This window comes from Parasteatoda tepidariorum, chromosome 3 (assembly GCF_043381705.1).
Source record: "Parasteatoda tepidariorum isolate YZ-2023 chromosome 3, CAS_Ptep_4.0, whole genome shotgun sequence".
NCBI classification, from domain to species: Eukaryota; Metazoa; Arthropoda; class Arachnida; order Araneae; family Theridiidae; genus Parasteatoda; species Parasteatoda tepidariorum.
In genome coordinates, this window is record NC_092206.1 from 31,497,792 (window position 1) to 31,523,968 (window position 26,177).

At 26.6% G+C, this 26,177-nt stretch overlaps 1 protein-coding gene across 2 annotated transcripts in view; it reads right to left on the minus strand.

The window, feature by feature from the left end:
- The window catches only part of LOC107455055 (DNA-dependent protein kinase catalytic subunit), a 137,262-nt gene that overhangs the window by 81,663 nt on the left and 29,422 nt on the right, over positions 1-26,177 (minus strand). For both annotated transcript variants that reach the window (XM_043042865.2, XM_043042867.2), the window contains exons 24-39: positions 25,994-26,136; positions 25,803-25,871; positions 23,893-24,000; positions 22,831-22,923; positions 22,399-22,517; positions 18,171-18,265; positions 17,324-17,426; positions 16,841-16,965; positions 13,397-13,463; positions 12,095-12,249; positions 10,891-11,050; positions 9,955-10,156; positions 7,925-8,287; positions 4,766-5,007; positions 3,499-3,634; positions 593-685 (exon numbers count right to left, since the gene is read on the minus strand). In XM_043042865.2, coding sequence (XP_042898799.1) covers positions 593-685; positions 3,499-3,634; positions 4,766-5,007; positions 7,925-8,287; positions 9,955-10,156; positions 10,891-11,050; positions 12,095-12,249; positions 13,397-13,463; positions 16,841-16,965; positions 17,324-17,426; positions 18,171-18,265; positions 22,399-22,517; positions 22,831-22,923; positions 23,893-24,000; positions 25,803-25,871; positions 25,994-26,136 — 2,273 coding nt within the window. The remainder of the gene's footprint in view (positions 1-592; positions 686-3,498; positions 3,635-4,765; positions 5,008-7,924; positions 8,288-9,954; positions 10,157-10,890; positions 11,051-12,094; positions 12,250-13,396; positions 13,464-16,840; positions 16,966-17,323; positions 17,427-18,170; positions 18,266-22,398; positions 22,518-22,830; positions 22,924-23,892; positions 24,001-25,802; positions 25,872-25,993; positions 26,137-26,177) is intronic.

Here is a 26,177-nt window from a genome sequence, read left to right on the forward strand (position 1 = left end):
CCTTGCTTTTACTTCACCATAGTTCACAATATTTATACTCTTGGTTTAAGTTGGGCATGCTTTCAATTGTTATGAAGAGTATTTAAATGGTAAGATCTCAGAATCTGAGAGACTAAAAAAAATATTGTTTCATTACATTTTAGCTTTTCATAATCTCTACTAACAGCAAAAATAATTCTTTGTGAATATTTGCTAGGTGCTTACCTTTTTCAATAAAAAAAATAGTAGGTTTGAGTACCCTTTCAATATGGTGAGATTTAAAACATATGGTAAAATATTAAATGGTGAGATATTGAATAGTCATTGAAAATGTATGCTCAATTAGAAAGAAATTATGTTCAACAATTGGGATAAAACATCATCACGTTAAAAGCTAATGTTACCAAAAGTAAACCTTTCTGTCTACGCACAATGTATCTTATTTAAACTATCATTATAAGTGGATGCAGTATTGACAAGATTTACACAATTATGAAGAATAAAAACACTGGTGCTTTATATGAACAACAGAACAAGCTATAAACACAAAAATCTAATGAAACAGTACCATGAAACCATAATAAGCTATAATAAAATAACACATAAAACTTACAATAAAATCCATGGTGTTATTTTCTTTTGACAACATAGTCAAATATGTTGGCAGAATGGACATAGAAAATTGATTGGACTCATTTAGAGCCACCTAAAATATAAAGAAATAATAAACTAAATAACTTATTTAAAAATATTTTTCATTTTTTTATTTATCCAGATATTAAATTAAAATTCTTTAAACAAATTTAAAATGCAGCAATTTTTCACTAACATTAAAAAAAAATAAGAAAAAATATTACTGAAGTCAACAAAATATTTTAACAACAGAACCAATTTGTAACTATAAAAGGATTAAAGACTCAATTCTCAATCAAACACATTTACTAGATAATAAAGAAAAGAAAATTTGAACGTAATTTAAATCCAAATTAAATTTAAAATTCTAATAAATTATTTAAATGTATTTATTGTGATCAGATAGATAAATATAGGAGAGGAATGATAATTAAAACCGAATAAAGCATACATAGAAAATTAGTTATTTCAATACCTAAAAATTTATGAAAAATTGGGGCTAATTTAAATAATCTAATTAAAAGATAATAACTGAATTTCTGATACCCCTTCTGTACAGCAAATAAATATTAGTTTTCTCTACTAATTATAATTTTAAAAACTCATTTTTCAGTAATATTTGAAACTTATAAAGTATGAAATATTTTAATAAAGGATAGTTTAAAGAGTTAAAAAAATAAAGCTATTAAAAATTGTGATGTTCAATGAAAAATAGGCACAAAAATGGGTTGAAATAGCTTTTCAAATTTAAAGAAAGAAAGACAGTTTATATGATTATGTTAAATAAAATAACAAAACAAATTTTAAAAAAATATATTTATATACATATTTTTAAAAAAATAGTTTATAGAGCAGTAAAAAAGTTTCTGCAGTTAAATAGTTTTTGACATGCTGATTTAAGAGATAGTAAAAGTTACTCAAAATATTGCACTCAGTGTAATAATCAAAGTATTCCTCATTTCAACCAAACGAAGAGCAAGAAAAAAGGAACATTGATTTGAAAACTTGGTTTAAAAAGTTTTGGAGAGAATCAGCTCTTAAAAAACTGGGATTATTGCGGAATTTAAGAAAAAAATTAACACACATACATTATAATACACAAATAAATGATTTTTATAAGAGCGATTCCAATAACAAGAAGTATATTTCTTGTACTGTCACTTCTAAAAATTAGAGGCAAAATATTTAATGTGGTAAAAAAAATTAAACACTTATTTTGACAGAATAAACAACATTTAATTTATAAATTAATTTTAATTATAAACTAATATTAAATAATTTATAAACAAATAATATTTTTAGACAAATATCATAAACAAATTATTTCCGAACTGTTGTTTTGCTCAATAAAAATTAGTGTGCAACTTTTTTTCATTACCTATAAATAAGAATTTATTTTTTTTAGATACAATGCTAATGATTTTAAATTTTATTGTTTCTTTATACAAAAATAAATTCAAGCATTATTTTAAGAAATATACAATATAATATTAGACACATTTTTTTAGAAAAAGTAAAAGTTACTTTCTTTAAATTACTATTTGAAATTTGTCAAGTATCTTATCTTTTTGTAAAGTATCATTATGGCTTTTTCTACTTTTCATTTACAAAAAGAAATCATTAAATTTCCATAACTTGCTTATGGACTCATTTATGTAATTATTTATTCATATAATGACGGTTTATTTTTAAAAAAATTAGTATGCTAAGAAAAGAGGTTTTTCAATCATAAGCAGTAAAATTACATATACTTTTCTTTCTTTCTTTGTATACTTTACTTCAGAACTTCCGCTAATGCTCATTCTGAATTATGAGGTCACAACATACCACTTTTTCTGACATTGATCTGGAATTTTAAATGGGGTAATTTCTTTCGTTGTTGTGGATTTTGCATTTTGAAGTTGTCCCTGCGAGGGGTTAGAGTGTGCGGCAAGTTTGGTCTCATTAGATGCCTCTTTTAAAAAAATAACCTAATGCATATCTTTTGAGATACAGTAAAACTTCCTGAAAAGACCACATCTGTGTAGTAACCTCTTTTATTTATGACCGTTTTTAGGAGAAACAGAATTTTTCCATAGACTTTGTGTTGAAGAAAACCTTTAGGAGAGAATATCAAAGCCTCTCCCAGCAATCAGGCAAATAAGGAAATCCGAAAAAATAATAAAATAAAAAATATTAACAAAACAAATTAGATTCAAATGTATTTAAAATATTAATGAGTAGCTCTTATTTAGAGAGTTCCTTTTGACAATTGCTGAAAAAGATTGGCAATCTCATGTTACAGTCAGAGTATACTAAAGACGATGCTATCAGTGATTTAGTTTTAGAGTTAGAAGTTAAATTGAAAACAAAAGTTAATTTATAATAAAAAACTATGCATCTCAAAAAGACAAACTCTCATTTTTTTAGTAAACTAAATTTTATGACATAAAATTAAATGTTAAATTAAACAATTTAACATTTATTATTAAACAATTAATTAAACAATTAAAATAAACAAAAAGCATAATTGTTTATTTATTTAAAATAATTATATCATTCATAATTGGTAAATATATTTTTATACATATTTATATCAGAAGGGGTTATTTTTACTGACGCTTAATTTTTTTCATCTATCTGTTTTTCACGAAGCCAAAACAAGTGGCATTTTTGCATTAAGAAAAATGACAACAAATAAAATCGCTTGCGAAATATCATGTACCTTTGATAATATTTTGAAGTCAGTAGAAGTAACCCCTAAGGACGACCAACCTCCATTAACGACCATTTTACTGTGGAACACAGAGTGGTCGCTCTAAAGAGGTTTAAATGTATTTTTTTTAATACTTTTCACACATCATGTAGGACCTAATTATAAAAAGACATGAAAAAATATTTCTTAACCTTTGAATCAATCAAAAGCATTTTAGTCATCAAAGAAAGAACCGAATAGATACTATCAATATCTGGATGATCTCTCCACCAAACACAGACTGAATTCCAATTATTTAAGAATGCATCAATGACTTGCTTTCCATGTCTAAAATATTAAACAAATTTAATTGAAAACAATTGCAATTGAAAATTAAAAATTCACAGTACATTTACCTGAAAATTAAAAATGTTACATTTTATTTTGGGGAATATATTGAACAAAACATTTGCATGAGTTTTCTTATTTGCAACATGCTTGCAGTCTTAAACTTTAAATGTGGGGTATCTAATTAAGACGTACTTCTCAGCTTCTTCTTAAGCCCTACAATTTCCACCAGCTTGACTTATCAAACTACTCATCATTCATTGACTTAACAATATATGTCCATTAATAATATATTCATTAACAATATATCATTCATTAATAATTTATGCTCTTCAGTTATCACCGTTTTTATTTTGTAGTAAGCATTTTCTAAAACTAATAAATTATCTAAACCTTCTTAGCATAAATCTGTATTAACTATAAAACTTTGAACATAAATGACTTGAAGTAATATTTAAGTATATACTCAACAATTTAAATACAGAATTACATAAAAACAAACATATATTCAAAAATCATAACACCTAATAATAATAATTGATATAACTTATGATATATTGGGCGAGACATAAAAGTTTCCATCGTGGTATGTGTGCCCATCCAAAATTAACAATCTTATAAAATAACTTTCATTATAATTTTTTTAAATTTTTGTAGATTCTCAAAAGAGAAAAACTTCATCTTAAGCACTTTATTTTACAATATATTTTGTGCAAACATATTAGTATCAAAAGGATATATGCTGAGTAATTTTTAGAAAATATGCATATGCATGTTTTAGCTGGAAAAAAAAAACATTGATTAAAGGTGATGCTATATTATTAACAGATTTGTCATTTTGAGCTAAAAACATTTTGAAATACATCCCTGTACTTTAAGTACACGAGTAAAAGTTTTTGAGCAAGATTATTTATAGTCAAATATAAAAAATTATCTAAATATGATCAATGTTTAAGGTTTTATAAAGTTCTTCAAAAATAAGGACTATAAATGTAGTATGTGTGGCAATTCAAAATTAACAGTTTTATAAAATTTCCTTCATTATAATTTCTTAATTCTTGTGAATTCTCAAAAGAGAAAACTTTGTTTTAAACAATTAAGGTAAAAAATAATTAAAATTGAAATTCTTACTTTTTTCTTAAAATCTTAGAGCAGGCTACACAATCAATAAACTTCAACAGGATTGAAATTTCATTAAATGATTGATGGTTCAAATTACTTGCAATGGTTTTCACAAAATTCTCTGCAGATTTGGCAGCAAACAAAGAAATGCTATTGGTAAATAAGTTGAAAACAAGTAAGCCCTTGGTAACAACTAATTTAGAATGTTCTTCTTTAGTTGTCTCCAGCAGTGCTTTAGCAAGGTTTTGCACCTGAAAAATAGTTTTGATATTTATTTAAGAATTGAAATTTGAAAACTAAAAATACAATAAAATAACTAATAAACAAAAAAGATATTTATGATTTAGGCACAAATATATTAAAATAAAACACTAAGCAAAACTTCTTGCAAATTTCAAGAAGCTTAAATTTTCCAAGTATTTTCATGTCTGGATTCAATAAATGAAACTAATAATTAACAGTTTTTAAGAAACATTAACGCTCAGCTAGAGTTATTTATTGAAGAAAATAATAAACTAAACTTAACAGCTCAAAATTTTTACGTAATTTTAAAGTTCATTAATAGAAAACAAGTCTGTTATAATTATAATTCCAGAAAAAAGAAACTGTACCCAATAAAGAAAAGAGAATGAATTAAAATCTTAAAGGAAACCTAAAAGATTTATTTTGTTATTTTCAGATGTGATATTCTTATTTTTAATACTGCAAAATTACTTCTTTTATAGTTTTGTAACAGTTCAGTAATTCTGAAGGTATTACACAGAATATCAGAAAGCTCATTACAATTAAGCTAACATAGGGAAATAAAAATGGAAGAATTAAATGTGCAAATATTAAAATAAAATTAATGTTTGCAAAAATATATCATTCAGTAAATAACACACAAGCGCATGAAAGAAACAGAAATATCTAGTCCTTAAAATATTTTTATAAAATTATTCCCACAAGAAACGAATTTTAATTTACTTTATTTTAAATGTCGAGGGGAGAATGAATAAAGAATATTTTTTAAATAGTTGAGTTAATATTTTAAAGAAAATTAAGTTTTTCTTTCATACAAAAATATAAATCAGTTTTGTTTTTAGAGTCAAAGTTATTCTATAAGTTTAATTGCTGTACAAGTTTAATTAAAAGATGCTGGCGTCATAAAAAATGCCATGAGGCTATTCGAAAGTTAATCACATTAAAATTTTCTTTGTGTTACATATCTTCTTCACTCTCTTAGCCATTCATTTACGAAACTTTTTTCTCATAATTCATTTTTGATTAAAAAAAGATGATTTGTACCTTTCTTATTAAAACTGCATAAATTGTGTGTACAGGTAGATTTTTAACCATTAAATCACAAAGAAAATATTTCCTGAGATTTCAANTGTTCTTCTTTAGTTGTCTCCAGCAGTGCTTTAGCAAGGTTTTGCACCTGAAAAATAGTTTTGATATTTATTTAAGAATTGAAATTTGAAAACTAAAAATATAATAAAATAACTAATAAACAAAAAAGATATTTATGATTTAGGCACAAATATATTAAAATAAAACACTAAGCAAAACTTCTTGCAAATTTCAAGAAGCTTAAATTTTCCAAGTATTTTCATGTCTGGATTCAATAAATGAAACTAATAATTAACAGTTTTTAAGAAACATTAACGCTCAGCTAGAGTTATTTATTGAAGAAAATAATAAACTAAACTTAACAGCTCAAAATTTTTACGTAATTTTAAAGTTCATTAATAGAAAACAAGTCTGTTATAATTATAATTCCAGAAAAAAGAAACTGTACCCAATAAAGAAAAGAGAATGAATTAAAATCTTAAAGGAAACCTAAAAGATTTATTTTGTTATTTTCAGATGTGATATTCCTATTTTTAACACTGTAAAATTACTTCTTTTATAGTTTTGTATAGATTCAGTAATTCTGAAGGTATTACACAGAATATCAGGAAGCTCATTACAATTAAACTAACATAGGGAAATAAAAATGGGAGAATTTAATGACACAGGACATACAGGAAAACTGAAAAGATTGAAAAACAGCTTAAATTAAATAATTCTTTCAGTCAAAAATATAAGCTACTTTTATTGTTTTCAATATGGAATAAAACTTTGAATATTATGCAAAGCATCAATATAAATAACTATAACCACAGCCATTTTAACACCGTGCAAATATTAAAATAAAATTAATGTTTGCGAAAATATATCATTCAGTAAATAACACACAAGAGCATGAAAGAAACAGAAATATATAGTCCCTAAAATATTTTTATACAATTTTATTCCCACAAGAAATGAATTTTAATTTATTTTATTTTAAATGTAGAGGGAAGAACGAATAAAGAAGAATATTTTTTAAATAGTTGAGTTAATATTTTAAAGAAAATTAAGTTGTTCTTTCATACAAAAATATAAATCAGTTTTGTTTTTAGAGTCAAAGTTATTGTATAAGTTTAATTGCTATATAAATTTAATTAAAAGATGCTGGCATCATTAAAAATGTCATGAGGCTGTTTGAAAGTTAATCACATTAAAATTTTCTTTGTGTTACATATCTTCTTCACTCTCTTAGTCATTCATTTACGAAACTTTTTTCTCGTAATTCATTTATTTTTAATTTTGGAAGACAATCTGATTTTTGATCAAAAAAAGATGGCTTGTACCTTTCTTATTAAAACTGCATAAACTGTGTGTATAGGTTGATTTTTAACCATTAAATCCCAAAGAAAATATTTCCTGAGATTTCAAAATCAATAAAAAAAAAGGAACAAAGTTATGTGAAATTAATATAAGATTAGAAACTATTTCATTAAAAAATACTCACAAAAATAAATTTTTCCTTTATCAAAATACGTTTTATTTTAATATAATTTACACCAAATTCAGTTGCATTGCCCTTGTTTAATTTGTTTTAAAAAAAATTAAAATACACTTCTTTAAATGCTTTACTAATAGCACTTAACTAATCCCTTTTGACTAAATATATATGACTTTGTGTGTAATATTGAACAACTTAATTACAAGTATAAAAAAAACACTAAATAAAAAAATTTTGAAAAAATATATTTTTTTAAGTATTTGCTTAAAAACTATGGTTATTGAAATGGTTATTTTAAAAAAAATATCTTAGTGTAAACAAATTTACTAAAAACGTTAATGAGGAAATTATATTACCTGTAAATCCATTTTATATGCCACTTTTAAAATTTTCTCAGCTAAATTCAAACTTGCAGGATTCAATGCTATATTTTTATTGATTGAAATACAGCAAATACTGGAATCAGTCCATATTGAATCTAACAAATTATTCAAACTTTTGTCAGGGTTATTAAAAAGGTCATTAGCATGAAATCCATTTTTCAACAGTAAATCATAACCATTTAGGAGTTCTGTCATTTGCAAGGAGTTGCACCTTGGATCCGATAATTTTAAAGGCAACAGTTTTTCTAAGTTGCACCCATTTTTAGATTTCAAATATTCCAAACAAAAGGCATGGAACTCTGACTTTTTGGAAAGTTTTGAAACCACAATTGATACCTGAAAGAGTTATGAATAATTTCAAATAACGAGAGCAAATTTAATTAGTTAAATATAAAATATTTTAAAACTATTATATAATGTAAAGGAAATGTTGCAAAATACAATTTCATAATGTAAAATGTATATTTAACTCTTTATAGAGCCATTTTTCTAGTAATATTATGTAAAAAAATTATTTTTATAATTTGATTCATAAAAAGAAATTCATTTAGCTTATTATCAAAAACTATTTTTGATAATTGACTAAGGTTGGATTTAAAATATTTTTCCTATGATAAGAAATTGGCCATAAACATGAATTTGTGTGATTATAAATAACTAAACTTATAAATTCTGAACTATAACTTCAAATAAACTTGATGAGAAATGATTAAATAAACAATCTCATAAGGCAGAAGAAATATCTTCCCAATGTTTACTACTCTTCTTAACCCAAACGCTGAACTTAACTGTTACCCACATTTAAGTTTTTTCTAATGCTCACCCTGATATGGACTTTTATCCTTCAGGTAGCAGATCAGCAGATTTGTTGACCACTCTCTCAGAACTTGTGGTCACCTTCCTGACCACCATACACCCAATCAGCACCCACAAATAAATAAACAAAGCCCTTTTTTGTATTTTTTTTTCTTTTCTTATAATTGCTTTCCATAGACATTTAATAGTAATGAAGCTGGTGGAAAGTATACTTCCTATGGCCTCATAAAGGGTTAAACAGCAACTAAAAAAAACATTTTATTAAAAAAAAAAGGAAGAAAAGGAAAAAGCAATGAATTATCTTGCATCTTAACTGGTTTTAAGCCAGGTGCTTTTGTTAAATTTACAAAAGAAACAATTCAAAATGAATAAATATGACAACCAAAGCTGACGTCTTCAGTGGGTACCAGCTCCAGAAGCCATAAAAGCAAAACCTTTTCTAACGAGAGAGCACGACAAATGTCTAAATTGCTCTCTCTACTCTCTGAACCCTAAAGTTTTTGCCAAAGTCCATAAAGAAATACAATACAAAATATAAAATACATAAAGCAAATACAGAAGTATAAAATCATGTCAAATACATAAGAATAATATGCACAAAAGCTTACTTGAAATATAAATCCAATAACCAAATTACACTACTGACTGCCAGACAACTAAATTGAAATTTGGTTATTGGATTTATGTTTCAAGTAAGCTTTCATGCATATTATTCTTATGTCTTGTCTTGATTTTATACTTCATGCATATTGTCTTGATTTTATACTTCTGTATTTACTTTATGTATTTTATATTTTGTATTGTATTTCTTCCTGGACTTTGGCAAAGTCTTTGGGGTACAGAGAGAGCAATTTAGACATATGTCGTGCTCTCGATAGAAAAGATTTTGCTTTTATGGTTTCCGGAACTTGTACCCCCTGAAGACGTCAGCTTTGGTTGTCATATTTATTCATTTTTCATTGTTTCTTTTGCTTCAATTCCTTCTGAATTTTCAGCTGCTTAGCGCGTTTTTCCATTGGAAGTATTGTTTTTAATTGCTTTTAATTATTTTGAATTATTTTCTTAATTTGTTTAATTTACTGAGATTAATGGATTGATTTGGTAAGGAAAAAAAACTGAAGTGATTTTTGCACATAAAAAAATTTAAGTATCTGATAACTATAAAAGAAATATATACCAACACTTACTTCCATTGGTAATTTAGTAGCGATTTCAGGATCCGTCATTTCAAATCCTAAAGAAGTTGGATTGACAACTAACAGCAAAATTAACTCCCATAAGTTTGAATTCCACAAAACTTTGAGAAACTTATCATGGAACCACTTTGCATCAGTAGCAAACACCGATGTGATGAAATTTAAAAGACGAATTAAAACAGTACATTTCAATCTAAAACAAATAAATTAATAAAATATAGTTTCCAAAAAGAAGCAGATTTATAATTATGAAACACAGATAAATAAAAAGAGGTTCTTAAACATATTATGCCAGGAAAAAGCTAAAAATATCTGTAAACATAAAAAAAATCTTTATTGGTGAGATAATTTTAAATTACAGACATTGCAAGTTTTCCAAATTTAAAGATAATAACTGAAAATATAAGAAATGATAAACATTAAGAGTTTGATGCATATTTTAATGGAAAAGACTGAACCCTCATAAAACTGAAGAATTCACATCTTTAGAATTTATCCTGAACTTCACACTTTCAGAGCTTTAGGTGGCCTGATGCAAGTCATGTGCAAAAAATAATAATGCAAAACTAATGTTGAAATTATTTTCATTAAAATGTTGTTTATAAGTTGCAAAAACACAATAGTTTTGAATTGTGTAACAAAACAGTTATAAATAATTGTTTGATTAAAAAACATACAGAAATTTTAAAATTTGTGCTATTCTTTAAGATTTTACTTCATGCAACAAAAGATACTTTGAAAAACAACTTTCAGTATTAATTGTATAAAATCGACTAATACTAATATTTTGTAAGAATTCAATAACTTAATTTTTAGTTATCATTAACAGTTATATTTGAATTATAATATGTGAAAAGACAAATTAATGAACAAATACAAAGGAGAAAAAAGAAAATGCAAGGCTTTTGTTATTTAAATACATATTACCGATTATATTTTAGAGTCTCCCCAGGTATAAAAACATCACTTTCCTCAATATAATGCTTGCTTATCAAAGCTGTAAGTGGTTCTTTTACTATATTTTCAAGGAAATGTTCAATAGCATTGAACACTTTTATGCACGATATCAATGACGCATTCTTCTCTTCTAAAAAATAAATAGTAATATAAAAATTCCACAAGAATTTCGGTTGAAGATATACGAAAAGTTTTGAATTTAACATTTATAGATGTTCTATTTTACCTGGAAGTTTTAAAAACATGAAGCCTTTACTTTTTGCAGCATTTGAGAAAAACACGAAATATCATATTGTCTCGTTAGTGGCAGAAAGCTGAGATTAGCCACAGGATTTTACAAGCATGCAACTAATTAAAAATGTGGTGTCTTTTGCGGCATGCATGTTTTGCAGTATATGTTGTAATAATTTTAAAAATAGGGTATTCAGCATTGACCACTCTCAAAGTCTTTTCAGGTTAATATATACTTTTGAAATCCTAGTCAAAAATGAAGGGAAAATGTTATACCTATTGGAGATCGCAAATATGCTATCAAAATCTAACGTATGATAGAGGAAGGCAAGTGTGCTGATTACTCATTGTAACTTGGTAGTATTTCTAATAACTGTAGATCAATTCATCTCTGTTTCTTCTTGCTGTCAAACAAGGCATGATGTTTTGTACATCCGCTTCTCACAAGAAGTGATTTGTCAGGTTTTGTTAGTGACAACATATATTTTGTTACTTTTATAACAATATATAAATATTGAAGTAAGGCTCTTCAACTTTTCAACATAATACTTTTTAACATACTTTTCAACAGACTTTTTCAACATAAACTAAAAATAATAATTAGAAAAAATTATATGGTTAAAAGGTGCTAAAAAAAGAAAAGTAAACAATAATTAATTAATTATAAAAGGTAGAAACGTTACAACAACATACAAGGTTCACAAACCTGAATTGATTCTAAAAGAAGGAAACACTTAAATGGAGAGATGAAAATAAAAATATAATTTCATCGACATCTAAAAAAAAATTATTGATCTCTGTTGTTTTTCATGCCAAAAAAAAGTTGTGTTAGATGAAACTTTTACACAAACTAGCCCAAAGGTGAAATGTTTGGGTCAGTTAAGGTAATTTGCTGAAGTAATAAATCTATTGAGAATTAAATTAAGAAGAAAAAAGAACTCACCACAAAGCATATTTTGTAGCATCAGCTGCTTCGAAAAAGCCCACTGATAGCATTCCATGGAAGTTTGGAGAGCTTCAAGCCATCTTGATAAAGATTTGTATGAAACTTGGTTTTTTAAAGCACTTTGTAAACTATCTTGCAGAATAGCTTCAAACCTACAAAGTTACAGTTAGTAATGTAAATAAAATAAATATTAGTTTCAATTTTTATGCATAGTTTCTTTTTTAAAATTCTTAAAGACTTTCTGTAGCTAAATAATTAATAGCTGGCATTAATGTCTTATTCCTTAACAGCAAGATTAAAAGTTTTGATTCACCCCTGTTTATTCACTATGAATTGAAATTACTGATTTGATATTTGTATAATTAGAAAACATATATTAAAAGTTTGACAGTATTTTTAAAAATACTAGCAGCCCTATTCAAAAAATATTTTAAAGAGTAATTTCCCTCCTCTATTTATTATTGAAAAGTAATTACTGCCATTAGTAAATTACAGCTATTTTACTACACAGAATATATTATAACTAATATATAATTCGTACAGTAGAATTCCTTGCTTCCCCTAAGCACATCGTTGATTGTCTGGAATTTTCCTTGGAGGACATTTTCTTGAGACCGATTTTGGTGTGTGACTTGGCCAGAGCGTTTAAACTCATGGATTTGATATGGAGGAAGCTATATTGTGAAGGATTAGAAACAACAACACTAGAAGTTTGGCTAAAATAAATAACCAAATAACCTTATTCTTCATTATTTTAAGCTGTTTTCAATATTTATGGTTTACTCAGAAAAAAGTTTTTAAAATATACAAAGTTTATTTTGACGATTTAACAGCTTGTCTGAAATTCATGACAAATGACTTCATTAGTGACATGAAAAAGGTGTCCTTCACAAAATTGAAAAGATTCCCCAATAGCTTCAAAGTTCATTTTTTTAAGATTTTACACCACGTTGAGTCACAAAATCGCTTTCAAAAGTAGTTGCGTTAGAGAAATAGGTAGGTAATAATTTCCTCAATTCATAATACATGAAAGAAGTCATTGTCACTCTGTCTACATGAATAGACTGATTTTCTAAGGGATTATCTTATTTCTACTGCAAGAGAAAAAAGTAAACTTTTTAACAAAAATTTTATGACAAGTATTTTTACTTGTGGTAAAATTTTTGTGGAGTAAAATTGAGAATATATTAAATATTATTTCAATTAGAAAATACAGATAGAGAATATAAAAAATATTGTTTCAAAGGGATCAATAATCATAAACAATAACAGTTAATTTCAAACAAAGGTCATACATACACATCCTCAATAATGTTCTTTCCACAATTTTCGTATGTAATTATAAATGAGGAAAGGTTTTGAGAACCTAGAAATAAAAGAAGGTAATAATATACAAACATTATATACAGGTAAAAAAAAGTTTTAATTTAATAAGCAACACTATAAATTATAAATAAAATTGATATTTAGATAAATGCACCAAAATTTTTTTAAAATTAGATTTCATAATAAAATGAAAAAATAAGTCTAATGATTGAAATATAAAATTTGAAATTTAAAAAGTATGTTAAAATATAATTTTATTTCACTTTAACTATAAAAAATGGCTTTATAATAATGAAAGGATTTATAAGTTATATTTAAATAAATAATAAATCTTTCTTAATTAAATTTTATTTTTAAAAAAAATGAAAAATTAAATACCAATTTGTTTGGCAATAGTAATATAAATTTGAATGAAAACAAAATTTAAATTAAAAAGAAGAAATATATTTCAAATAATGGCTTCATAATAATGAAAGGTAAATTATAGCTGGTAAAAGGTAAATGAGCAATAGTAATGAAAGAGTTTGTTTAATGATGTCTAAATGATATAAATAGATTTAAAACTTAAAAATTCTTCACTTAAAACTTTTTAAGCAGAACCTTTATAGGAACATTTTTTTTTAGTAATGTTATGTAAAAATAGTTTGGCGATTGAGATTTAGTTATAAAAGAAAATATTTAGCTTATTACCAAAGATTAATTTGATTTTTAAGATCATTTCTTATTTACAAAGTGAGTAATATTTTAAAAATTTTCCTAGCTGTAAAGAATTGGCATTGAACTTGAACTTTTGTGTTTATAAATAACTGCATTTATAAATTCTGTGTTTATAAATAGAAATAAACTTGATGAGAAATGTTCAAATGAACAAATGCATATCACACAAGAGAATATAGCTTCTCAGTGTTGCCCTCTCCTTATCTCAACATGCTAACCTTTACTGTTCCCATATTTTATGCAAACAAAACCCTTCATATGCAATTTTTCCCCCCGTATTTTCTGAAGTTATCAGCAGACTTACGAACAAATTATAGAAAGAAAAATAGACACATCAGCAATTAAAAATTAATTAATTTGGTAGCAAATGTAATTATCACAGTTTTATGAACGGTTAGGAAAACAAAAAATAATTTTATTAGAAAACCAAAATTTGAAAAAAAAAATTTTAATGGTCTACCATAAAATTTACTAAACCTTTCGAAAAATTTAAAAATGCTTAAACCATGAGCATCATTTTTAACTTGAGAAATTTTCAAACAAGTGTAACTTAGTTAGAATGTGAATAGAATTTTATTTTCAATCATTTAACTATCAAAAAATGGATTTATTCATTCAAAAGCAAATCTTTTAAATTATGAGATCAATTTAGAAAATAAAAATTTGTTTATTGATGAATGCCAAGAAAGATTTTGCTTTCATAAAGAAAAAAAAACTTTTAAATTAAAAATTACTGCATTTAGATGAAAGCCACTCCAAAACATTAATTTGATTACAATCACATCCATCCATTTATCACTGATGACATTGTATCGAAGTTGGAATCAAATCACATATTAAAATGCTACAGACAAACTAAAACTTCTAAGACAAACTGTTCTGTTCCTTGACTGAATATAGTTGTAATTGGTTTAACGTTTAGAAAATCAATTTAGAATTGTTTAAAAATTTCTTTTTTTAAACTCCTTATAATTAAATTAGTAAAAATAAAGTAAATCTATGAGAATGATTCACATGAAGCACTTAGGAATCATATACCAGCTTTAATTTCATTAATCAAGTTTAATTCTATTAATCTAAAAATAAGAATTAAAATATTGACAAAAATTATGAAACAAAAGATATCAAAACATTTCACAATTATTGTAAAAAGTATTAACATTAATGCTAAATTTTAAAAATAATAATAAAAAAATAAAGAATTTTTTTCTGAAAAATATAGTAAAACAACTTTTAAACACTACTAGGAGGCTCCGCCCCCTGCTCACTAANTGAGGCTTCTTTTTGGCGCCGTGTAAGAGAAATATATATATAGATGACTGCTGTGTCACCCATATTTCAGTGACAGCAAAGTTTCTGATCGGACCATTTTCTAATTATCTTTTCGAAATTTCCCTGATTCAGGGTACATTTTTTAAGTAATACTCTTCCTTACGCGGCAAAGATTCAAACAAATAGTGTAAAGGGGCGAGATGAGAAACAAATGCGAAGCAACGGGCACAAATAAACAGACATGATATCATGGAGACAAACAGAGCAAAACATTATTCTTGTGACCACCAGAGACTCTCATTACTAAAATATCAGTGGAAGTTATAAATTATAAAAGATATAAGTTATAAAAGAAATATCAGTAAAATATCAGTGAAAGTTACGCTTTGTACAGCAGTACTCATGGCATGGAAGAGATTTCACTGTAAACGTGTGCCGCAGTCAACGTGCCAAAATACGTTTAAAAAATTCTAACAACAAACTGTGTATCAACATTTCTAATGTATTTCTAAACCTTCAAAATGAACCAGAAACATTACTTAGAAAAACTGAAATCAGTAAACAATTAAAATAACGATGATAAACATTATTTTCTTGACAAGAAGTTAAAAATCACAAAAAAACGAGAATTCACAAAGAATGAAAAAAAATCAGAACAAACATCAGACAATGCAAAATTAATATGAAACCTACTGATTTGTATTAATTTAAAGTGCATCTGTAAAAAGCTATTTATAATAATAAGAAGTGAATATGTAGGGTATGTGAGTAAGTTTTGCCTTGTAAAATGTTGAGTTTCAAATTAAACTAGCAGCCCCCTCCCCCCACAGATTTTCTGTTAGGGATTACGAGCAAAATCTGAGAAAAAAGGCACAACTTCAGTAAACTATTAAGACTGTTGTACTTAAAATTTGCTAGAATGATTTGCTCAGAATTTCTATTAATTGTACCTGTAACATATATTGACCCTGAGAAATGTTATTTTAGTGCTAAAAGGCAGCGGTGTACAAACATGAAACTCAGGTGGGAACATTTCTGAAATTTTTCCTATTTTAATGACTTTTAACAATATGTGGATAATATTTGGAACAAATCATTCAAATCTTATGGTTTTAATTAATATTACTATATAATTTTTTTTTGCGATAAATATGTTTTAATTCTTTAACCTCCTTTTATGGTTTTGATCACCAAAAAGTTCTTTGTTCTACATTAAAATTTTAAAAGTTGTTCAAAGTTTTTGAGAAAATAGCGACAAGCAAAAATTTTAGTCTGACAAGAACTTTTTAGAACTGATATTTCATGCCTTGCATTATACATTGAAGAAAATGAAGAATTACACTATACACTATAAGAAGTCAAAAGAAATACACTATAACTAAAATTGTATGGAGTTAATTTTATAATTTACAGGGAAAAAACAACAACCTGGACTAAAAGGAGCAAACTTAATAACCAAATCCATACATTTATGGCGACATTCAGTTTGTACACAGCCACACTGTTTCAACAGCCACAGCACAATACACTGTAAAGTTGCCTCTTCCAGGCACCTACATAAGCAACATAAAATATTATTCTGAAGTTTAAAAAACAAAACAAATACTTATTGTAAACAAATGTTTCAAAAATTAGAGAGAATAAATTTTTAAAAATAAAATAAGACAAAAATTATAAACCTGTAATGAATATAGAAAAAAAACTCCAAAAAAAATTTATTTACTTTATTAGGGCAATCTTGTATTTAAAAATTACATCGTAATCTGTTTGCATACCATTAATTAAGAGAGCTTTTATCTATGGAAAAATTATTCTTTCAAATTTACTTATTTGTGAAAAGGTCAGAGGGTTAAGAAAATAACAAAAAAACAGAAAATTTTCAAAATAAAAATATATGTAAATTAATCTTACTCAGGTTTTTTCCTTGACTTTTCAGATTTAATAAAAAGAGAATGTTTTACCACAATAATTTTCTCTAAATGATTTAAAGCATTTACACATTGTTCTTGAGTTCCTAAAAATAGAATAAAATAATAATAAATATTTAAAATGTTTTTAATTTTCAAAGAATCATATAAATGGAAACTATAACACAAATCTATTTATCTCCATTATGTTGGTGAAAATCAAGACAATATAATTTGTTGAAGACATGGAACTAAAGAAATTTATTAGTATTTTACAAAGCATTTCATCATCTTCAAGGAATTTCCATGGGGAGATGTAATTATTATTGAAACCAGATATTTGTACAAATAGATAGAACAGAGAAAATATGTAATTTTTTTCTTTACCCACAAAAATACGACTAATACTCACTTTTAGTCTTTTATTTTCACCATCAAAATAATTTTTATCAGTTTATAAACAATGTCTTTATGCTAGAAAAATGGTAATAATTTAAATGCCTAACATTGTTTAATTGTAAAACACATGTCAGCATACAATTAACAGGTTATAAATATACATTACAAACAATCCAAGAAATATTCTATTTTCCTTAAAAATAAACTATTCCATCGTATATTTACGTAAGCATTTTCACCACTCCTTTGTTCATAACTAGGTTGCAGAATTTTATTCAATGTACAACATAGCAATTTCTGGCTGCCACATATGATTTAAATAATTGTTTTAGAAAGGTAGCTTCAAAATATGTTTCTTTCTTTTAGAACATACTTTGACTAAAAAATATTTCTCACATTAATTAAAGAAGTCTAGGAATACTTTAAAATTAAATATTTAGTAAAATAATTACTTAAAGAACTGCTATCAGTGTGTGCAATAGCTAAACTGTCCACAAAAAGAACCAACAGTTGAAGTGTGTACTTTCGCACAAGAAAGTCTTCATTTCTAAAAAAAAAAACAGAGCAATATTTAAAAACTAGTAAGGTAATCTAAATTTGTATAAAAAATATATTTAGCAAATGAGAATTCAGTATGTGGTTACCAAGAAAAAGCATTGTTTTGTAAAACAAATATTTATTATAAACTACTTTCCTTTAAATTATGTATTGTCTCAGTTCAACAGGACAATCAGTTTTCAGAAAAAAACTATGAAATCAAGTTTAAAAACAATTCTTAAATTACACTTAATTTAAAAAAGTTTTACTAACATTCTGTTGTTAAAATACATACCAAAATACATTGAAAAATGTTCAAAAAACAATTAAAATGCTGAATTTCTTGCATCCTGAAAACGTCTTGGTTAACATTTTGAAATGATTTAACACATATGGAAAAGAGTAACACAGATATTTACCTCTTTTGTATTTATTTTTATTTTTACCGACTTTCTTTGAAAGATCAAGTGACAAGTTTGACAGTGTCACTTTAAGGCCTAATGGTTTTTTATTTTTAACGTTTTGCAGCACACATGCATATTTGATCTTTTTCAAATTTCAAAATTTTGTAAGCTATAACTTTATTCAGCCACTGTACACTATCAATTTTTTTCTCTTTAATACGTCATATTCAAAAAATGATAGAAGAACTTTTGAATGAAGAACTTACTTTGTAAAATTCCAGGGCAGAACAACAATTAATATATTTTTCATGTTATTCAAATGTAGCATTATTTATTTAAACTAGTGGGCTGCGCCCCCTGCTCGCTAAGGCTCACCAACCCCCAAAAATTGCTATGCAATCTTATATGGTTTGCTTCGCAAACCAAGTGTGGTATTGCTTTTATGATGTTTTGTTACTTTTATATATATGTGGTATTGCTTTAATGATGTTCTGTTACTTTTGTCTTTGCTGCACTGCTCTGCACTGCTATAATTACTTTAAAGTTTTAGTTTCTCTTTGATAAGTTTTCACCTGCCCTTTTCTGCCCTTAAATAATTCAGCCAAAAATTAAACCATGGTCCTTATAGGGTGTCAAAGAAATGTTCCCCTGTCCTTTTTAAATTAACTTTAGTAGCTAACCCATTAAAAACTACTACATCTCATGTCAATCGTATAATAAAAATTCCAGAGCGAGAAATATTTCCATCATCTTCCATATTTGAGGAAGAAAATTCTGTAATTAGTGATGATAACCTTAAAGGGTGTGAGTTTAGACACTCTGATGAGGATAAAAAATTATATCCTGCCTTAATGAAGCCCATTAATGAGAAAGAATTACTAAGTTTTGGTTATTTTGTATCACAACCCTGTAGGGCTCAATTAAATCGTGATGTGCAAACAGATGTTCAAAGTGAAGAAAGTAATTCTTCATATGATTTCTTTCGTGATACATCTATTTCACCCGTTTCATTTTTAAATGATTCTTTATCAGAATCTGATTCGTCAGATGTGGTAGAACCGAGATATAATCTCAGACCTAGAGATCCTCAGGGATTTGTAAAAAAATTTAAAAAAAAGGGTGTAACTACATTGTAATAATGTGTATTTAATGTGCTATTTTATACTATGTTTCTGTCATTGTATATATATATATATATATATTATAATTCTTTGTGTTGTGTATGTGTAAAGTGCTTATCACGATAATCAAGAAAGCCTCGTGACTAAAACTCTTCATGTTACTGAACTAAAAGCAATTTAATGTGAACTTTAAGGACGATGAAGTGGAACTCTTTCAGAATTAGTCTGGTTAGGAGTCTGAGTGGATCAGTCCTTGGAGGTGACTGCTGAGTTGCTGCCTGTGAGTGGATCTGTCTCAAAGTGAAAGTGTTTGCTGAATCCTCGCCAGAAAATCGTGCCGGCCCCTCTAACTTCTGAGCTCTTCAATGGCATGTGAAAGATAGGCACTCCTGAGGCATCATAAGGCCACAAGTATCTCTTGATTGTTTCGCTTTTCATTGGTAAATGCTCAGCTGAGTGGTAGCCATTGTCTTAAAAAAAAAATATTTCATGATACCTATATGTATCATTGATCCCTTCTGCAACCTCATCCATAAAACACAACACCTTCATGTTAATTTACTGAATTGAACATTCCTAACAGATACACTGCTCATCCTGATCACTCAGTTCTCCCACCTCACTTCTCTTCAACATCAGACTCAATAAAAAAATTTAATTTATTAAATTTTTCCCCCAGGGGGAAAGATATATGTGGTATTGCTTTTATGATGTTTTGTTACTTTTATATATATGTGGTATTGCTTTAATGATGTTTTGTTACTTTTGTCTTTGCTGCACTGCTCTGCAACATCATAAAAGCAATACCACACAAGCTAGCTTCGCTCGCTACTAACTTAGGTACATTGCAAATGCACAAAATTCTAAGAATTCAAAACAATCATTGAAATCCATTTAAAACTTTCTTTTTTTAAAAAATTACATTTTTTTAGTAAATACTAAGTCATTAAAATAAATTTGAATTCAAATAAATGACATATAATTCGTTAAACCTATTANCGCAAACCAAGCCAGCTTCGCTCGCTACTAACTTAGGTACATTGCAAATGCACAAATTTCTAAGAATTCAAAACAATCATTGAAATCCATTTGAAACTTTTTTTTTAAAAAAAATGACATTTTTTTAGTAAATGCTAAGTCATTAAAATAAATTTGAATTCAAATAAATGACATATAATTTGTTAAACCTATTAGAAATGTGCTATAGTATAATTCATGATATAAATCAAAAATAGTCAAATAAATTTGTAATATATAAATTCGTGAAAAAAAGCGCTTTCGACAAAATACTAAAATAGAGATCTATCGACGAAGACTACGCACTTCTACCTAGCTTAATAGTATGAGATTGCCGCAGCTGATGCTCTCTGGTTATTTCAGTTTCCGATTTTAAAAGCGCTATATGTTGAGTGTATATGCTTCGGTGATGGGAATGTAAGACTTTCAAAAATGAAACAATATGGCAAAGAAACATCCTCTTTAATATTGAAAGATAACAAACCATCTACGAAACTTCACAAACTCCAATTAACAAGTTATTCTTTAAAAACATTAAAAGTTGTTATTAAAAGAACAATTAAAAACTTAAACTTCTGATTGTAAATATCGCATACTGCAGGTGGGCGTCACCGGGAAGAATTGAGATATCGGGGCGAAGTCTCGGACACTGCACAATAACCTCTCTCGAAGGCAAACTGTCATCTGCTTAAATACTGGACTTCAGCCTTTTCACTCCCTGCCTTGGCCGCCGGTTGATGCTCCTCCGCCGGTATTCCTCCGCGCAGGAACTATTTTGGTTCGTCCTCCTACCTTCGATCTTCGTTCCAATCCTCGATCCTTCTACCTCAGTTTTTCATGCAATCTGAGCTGACGCAACCAACAGCCTCTACATTGAGCCACCTCAGCTAGATTTGGCATGTGACTTTTTAGCAGCAATCATTGGTTGATTCGCAGTGTAAGAGAAATAGTAACGTAAACAAAACAAAGCAAGCGTTGCCACCGGCGGAAAAGAAATACAGCCAAAATTTGGGAGCCACGTAAGAGGATTATATATATTAGATAGGAAATTAAAAAGGAATTCATAAAATAAATTCAACTTAGTTAACTAGTGTAATTATTGACTTATAAAATAAAAATATGGAAGTCAGTATTGCATGCATAAATCATAAGGACATTTTTGAAATACAGAATTCGAAAAACTATAATTGCTAAGTGCCCAGAAACAAAAATCCTAATATCACACATATGACATAAACTTATACTATTCAAATAATTAATATACACTATTAATAAAGGTCAATGACCCTTAAAAAATTCAAATTTTTGATGATATAACTACAAAATAACATAAGACAGATACTTTTTTAACCTTTATCTTTGCCAGACAATGAAATCAAAAGTTAATAAAATTAAATACTGTATCTGTTACAGGTGAGAATATTTTTTTTACTGAAAAAATTTACAGTTTTAAAAACCATTAAAAATAAAATAGTTAAAGATAAACATATAAGTTTTTGTAAAGGTTGGCACTAATATAAGAACATTTTCTAAAATTAAAGAACTTTTTTTAAAAAAAATATATCAACAGTTTTTTATAACAGTACAAATTACAAGCTTACCTGAAGACATTGTACAAGCTATTAAATGTTAAGGCAGCACCCAGTCTTTTAAATGAATTAGGATGAAGCGAAAAACTATGTAGCTTGCTTAAAAGCCTTTCAACTGGCTTGGACTCAGCCTAAAATAAATAAAGACATTAGGAATTGAAATAAAGTAACTTTTGTTTCTAAAGGTAAGGAAGCATAATTTTAAATCTTCATAATTTTAGATCTACATTTTAAAAATTACTTTTGAAATTTTTTAAATCTACATCGTAGAAATTGCTTTTAAAATTTAAAAAGGTAATACTTTTTTAAAAAATAGCCAGGCTTTCGTGGAAAACACAGATTTGAATATCTTATAAATAAATAATCGGATAAATATTTCTTTTATAAATAGTTTACAAAATAATAATGACAATAAATAACTTGTTATTAAGAAAGACAACTTACAGAAGATTGTTTTATAGACCAGAGAAAATATTCCTTCAAGCAAATAGCGCTAAAGTCACGCAATGCAGCACTTTTCGGATTTGTTACTCCATCCTAAAAAAGAAATTTATAATTGGATTTATGCAGCCTTATAAAAATATCCGCACAATTATTTTTAATAATAAATTCGAACTGCTATTAAAAATCCACACATGCTATAAAAAAATTTTATACTATACAGAAAAAGAAGAAGAAAAATCTCTAAAAAAAAAAAAGTCAATGTTTGTCAAAAGTCAACCCTTTTCTGAAATAGCCAATACAAAAAGTTCAATTTTTTTTTATTCTTAGCAACTGAACTGTAGACTGAACATTCTAAAACAATTGGGAAGGGAGTTAATGATAGCAAAATGTATAGAGAAAGGACAAAAATAATTACTTTATACTGAGTAAAACTAGGACTAAAAAATTTGTAAGTAAAGTAGTTTTGTAAAGACAGTCACATACTAATTGAGTCTGAATTGGATCAGTCAATTCAATATGTAGTATATTATGCAAAATCCTTCAATTTCAAAACTAAATTTTACACTAAATATACATATATACTGAATATATATGCACAATACAAATAAAGAATCATAAGGCAACAAGATTGAAAATTAAAGAGAAAAAAAGTAAAACATATACAATTTCTAGTCAAAACGGTGCCAAGCTGTTAACGTTATAACTAAAAGAATATTTTAAGAAGATATCAGGCAAATCATATTGAGATTGTAACATAAAAACTCGACCAATTCCACAGACCAAACCAAAGTAACTTAACATTGTAACAAAAAAATAACTAACAGTGAAAAGTCTGGTGTTTCTAGCAAGTACAGTGATTGCTGGACAGTGTGCTAATAATTTTTAATTTTAACTAAAATCTTTTTAAAATTTGCTGAAATTCAGCAAACCTTTTTCAGTTCAACTCTAATTCTTTTGAGAAAAAAAAATCAAAAATTAAGTATACATATAAACAAATTTTTGAAAAAAAAATTTTTTTTTTTTAAAATTAGTTAAAAACTTTTAATATAAAATCATACTTACCCATAAACTAAGTAATATTACTGATGATTCAGGTGTACTAGAAACTTTCTTACAAGTAAACCAATGAATCATTTGTAATACAAGTGGACTAAAGAGTTGTTTAGTAACCTAAATAAAAGTATAGTAAACATTAATAGAAAGAAAGAATAATTGCATTCAGTATTGAAAACTAAAATATGTGAAATATGATTGCAGAATATAAAAACCTCTACTATTTTTGCCCATTTAATAATTGCACAAAGCTATTAAAATAATTAATTTCAAAAGGTCCATCACTGTCAACAAGTTTCGTAAGTGTTTTACACATAGATCTAAATTATCTGACACTATTTTTTATACAATAAATTAATGAATTTTCCATGCTTTCACAGTCTTTTCATCATAGAAAAAAAAATGGGTGAGAATTTCTCACCCTTTCTCAAAAACAGGGTAAGATTTCTAAAAACTAAAAAAACACAAAAACTCTTGGAAAAAAAAATCATTTCTTTAATTATAATACATTTTTAAAGTCTTCCATTTTTTAAAGCATTGAATATTTTTGGTGCATCATCATAGAAGATTTTGCCTTTACAAGGTATTTGTCCACCTTACATTAGTGCATAAAAAAATTTGAACGTCTTACGTGAAGAAATCTTACCTATGGTAAACACGTGGTTGCAGAGAAAAGTGTAATGAAAGGGGTTCTGTGGTTGTGTTCTGTTGTTCAAAAAGGTTCTGAACAATACTGGTAAATAGGGAAGCTAGATAACGGGGCAGATGTTAAAAATAATAAAAGATCCAGGAAGAAAAGGGAAACGGATTTTATTCTAAATGGCGTTATTCCAAGCTTTTTCCAAAATGCGAGAAATTAGGAAATTTTGAAATTGATTTATAGAACGCGCGAATTTCTCGTGGTAATCATTTTTTAATGGGAGAAAAGAAAAAATATGCGAGATTCTCGCGCTGTAGTGAAAACACCGCTTTCATAATCTTTCCTAACTATTACTTCTTTAAGACACAAAGATAAAAAATACAAAAATAAAAAATAAACGAAAGATAACAAAATTTTATTTATTGAAACTTATAATTGTTAATATTATTTCAAAATTATTTACTTTTTTAAAGCAAGCTCAACAACTTTTAGGTAAAACTTAAGTACCATTCAAATAGCTCAAAGCCTATATAAAAAATAGATTTTAATATCAAAATATTATGTTACACTTGGTAGTTTTTTTGTTGTTGTTGTTAGCATTGGAATAGACACCAAGTCATAATCTTCATTTCTTAAATCAAGGATGGGGTAAAACTATACGCATTAACAATATAATACTAAAACTACTCCTAACTATTTTCAAGCATACAACATCTTAAAGTAACATATGAACTAAGATCAGTTTAAAATGCTTTCATTTGCTAAAGATGCCTAAATTTGTGGATAGAATTTCATAGCTAAAACCATTAAAATTTACATTTCATCAAATTCTACATTAAAATGTACATTTAATAAGTTTTATAACAATAAGTAAAAATACATTGAATGCATATATTATAACATATATGCATTGTACAGATATACATATGTATATATAACATATATACATAAATATAACACACATATATAACACATATTTTAACATATAGCATATATATGCATTGAATGCATATATGAAACTAAAAAAAACTTTAGCTCATTAACTCTCTGCACACTGTTAGATATATTCAAATTTAAGCTAGCTACTTTCTTATTTTTGCAAGGCGACAGCTTTTCCTTAGTTTTACTTCATGCAAAAGTAGTTCTAAGCAATGATAAATTCATAAATTCAAACAAGATCCTTAAAGTTTAGTAAGTTAAAAAGAAAAATATAACAGTTAGTATTTTACATGAATACTATATAGTTATCAAAAACAAATACTAATATTATACAACTAACTTGTTCAACATCACAAGACAGCTCCAATAAACCAGGAAATAATTTTTCATACAATGCTTCCATTGAATACTAAAAAAAAATAATGAAATAAAAATTAAGGAAAATAAATTAGAAAAACTGTCTAATTAAAAAAACTACTTATAGCATTTAAATGAGGATGCTTATTAAAAGATTTTTTTTTAATATCTCACTTTTTCTTGGAGATTATCAGGTAACATGCTACCCTGACCAATCATAAATAGAACTAAAGAATGCAGAGCTTCACAAGCAGCAACCTTTACTTGTCTCACACTTGATTTTGTAGCAATTTCTAATATACGTGGAAGAAACTCATCTAAAAAGAATTAAAAAAAAGAATTATAATAATATTAATTT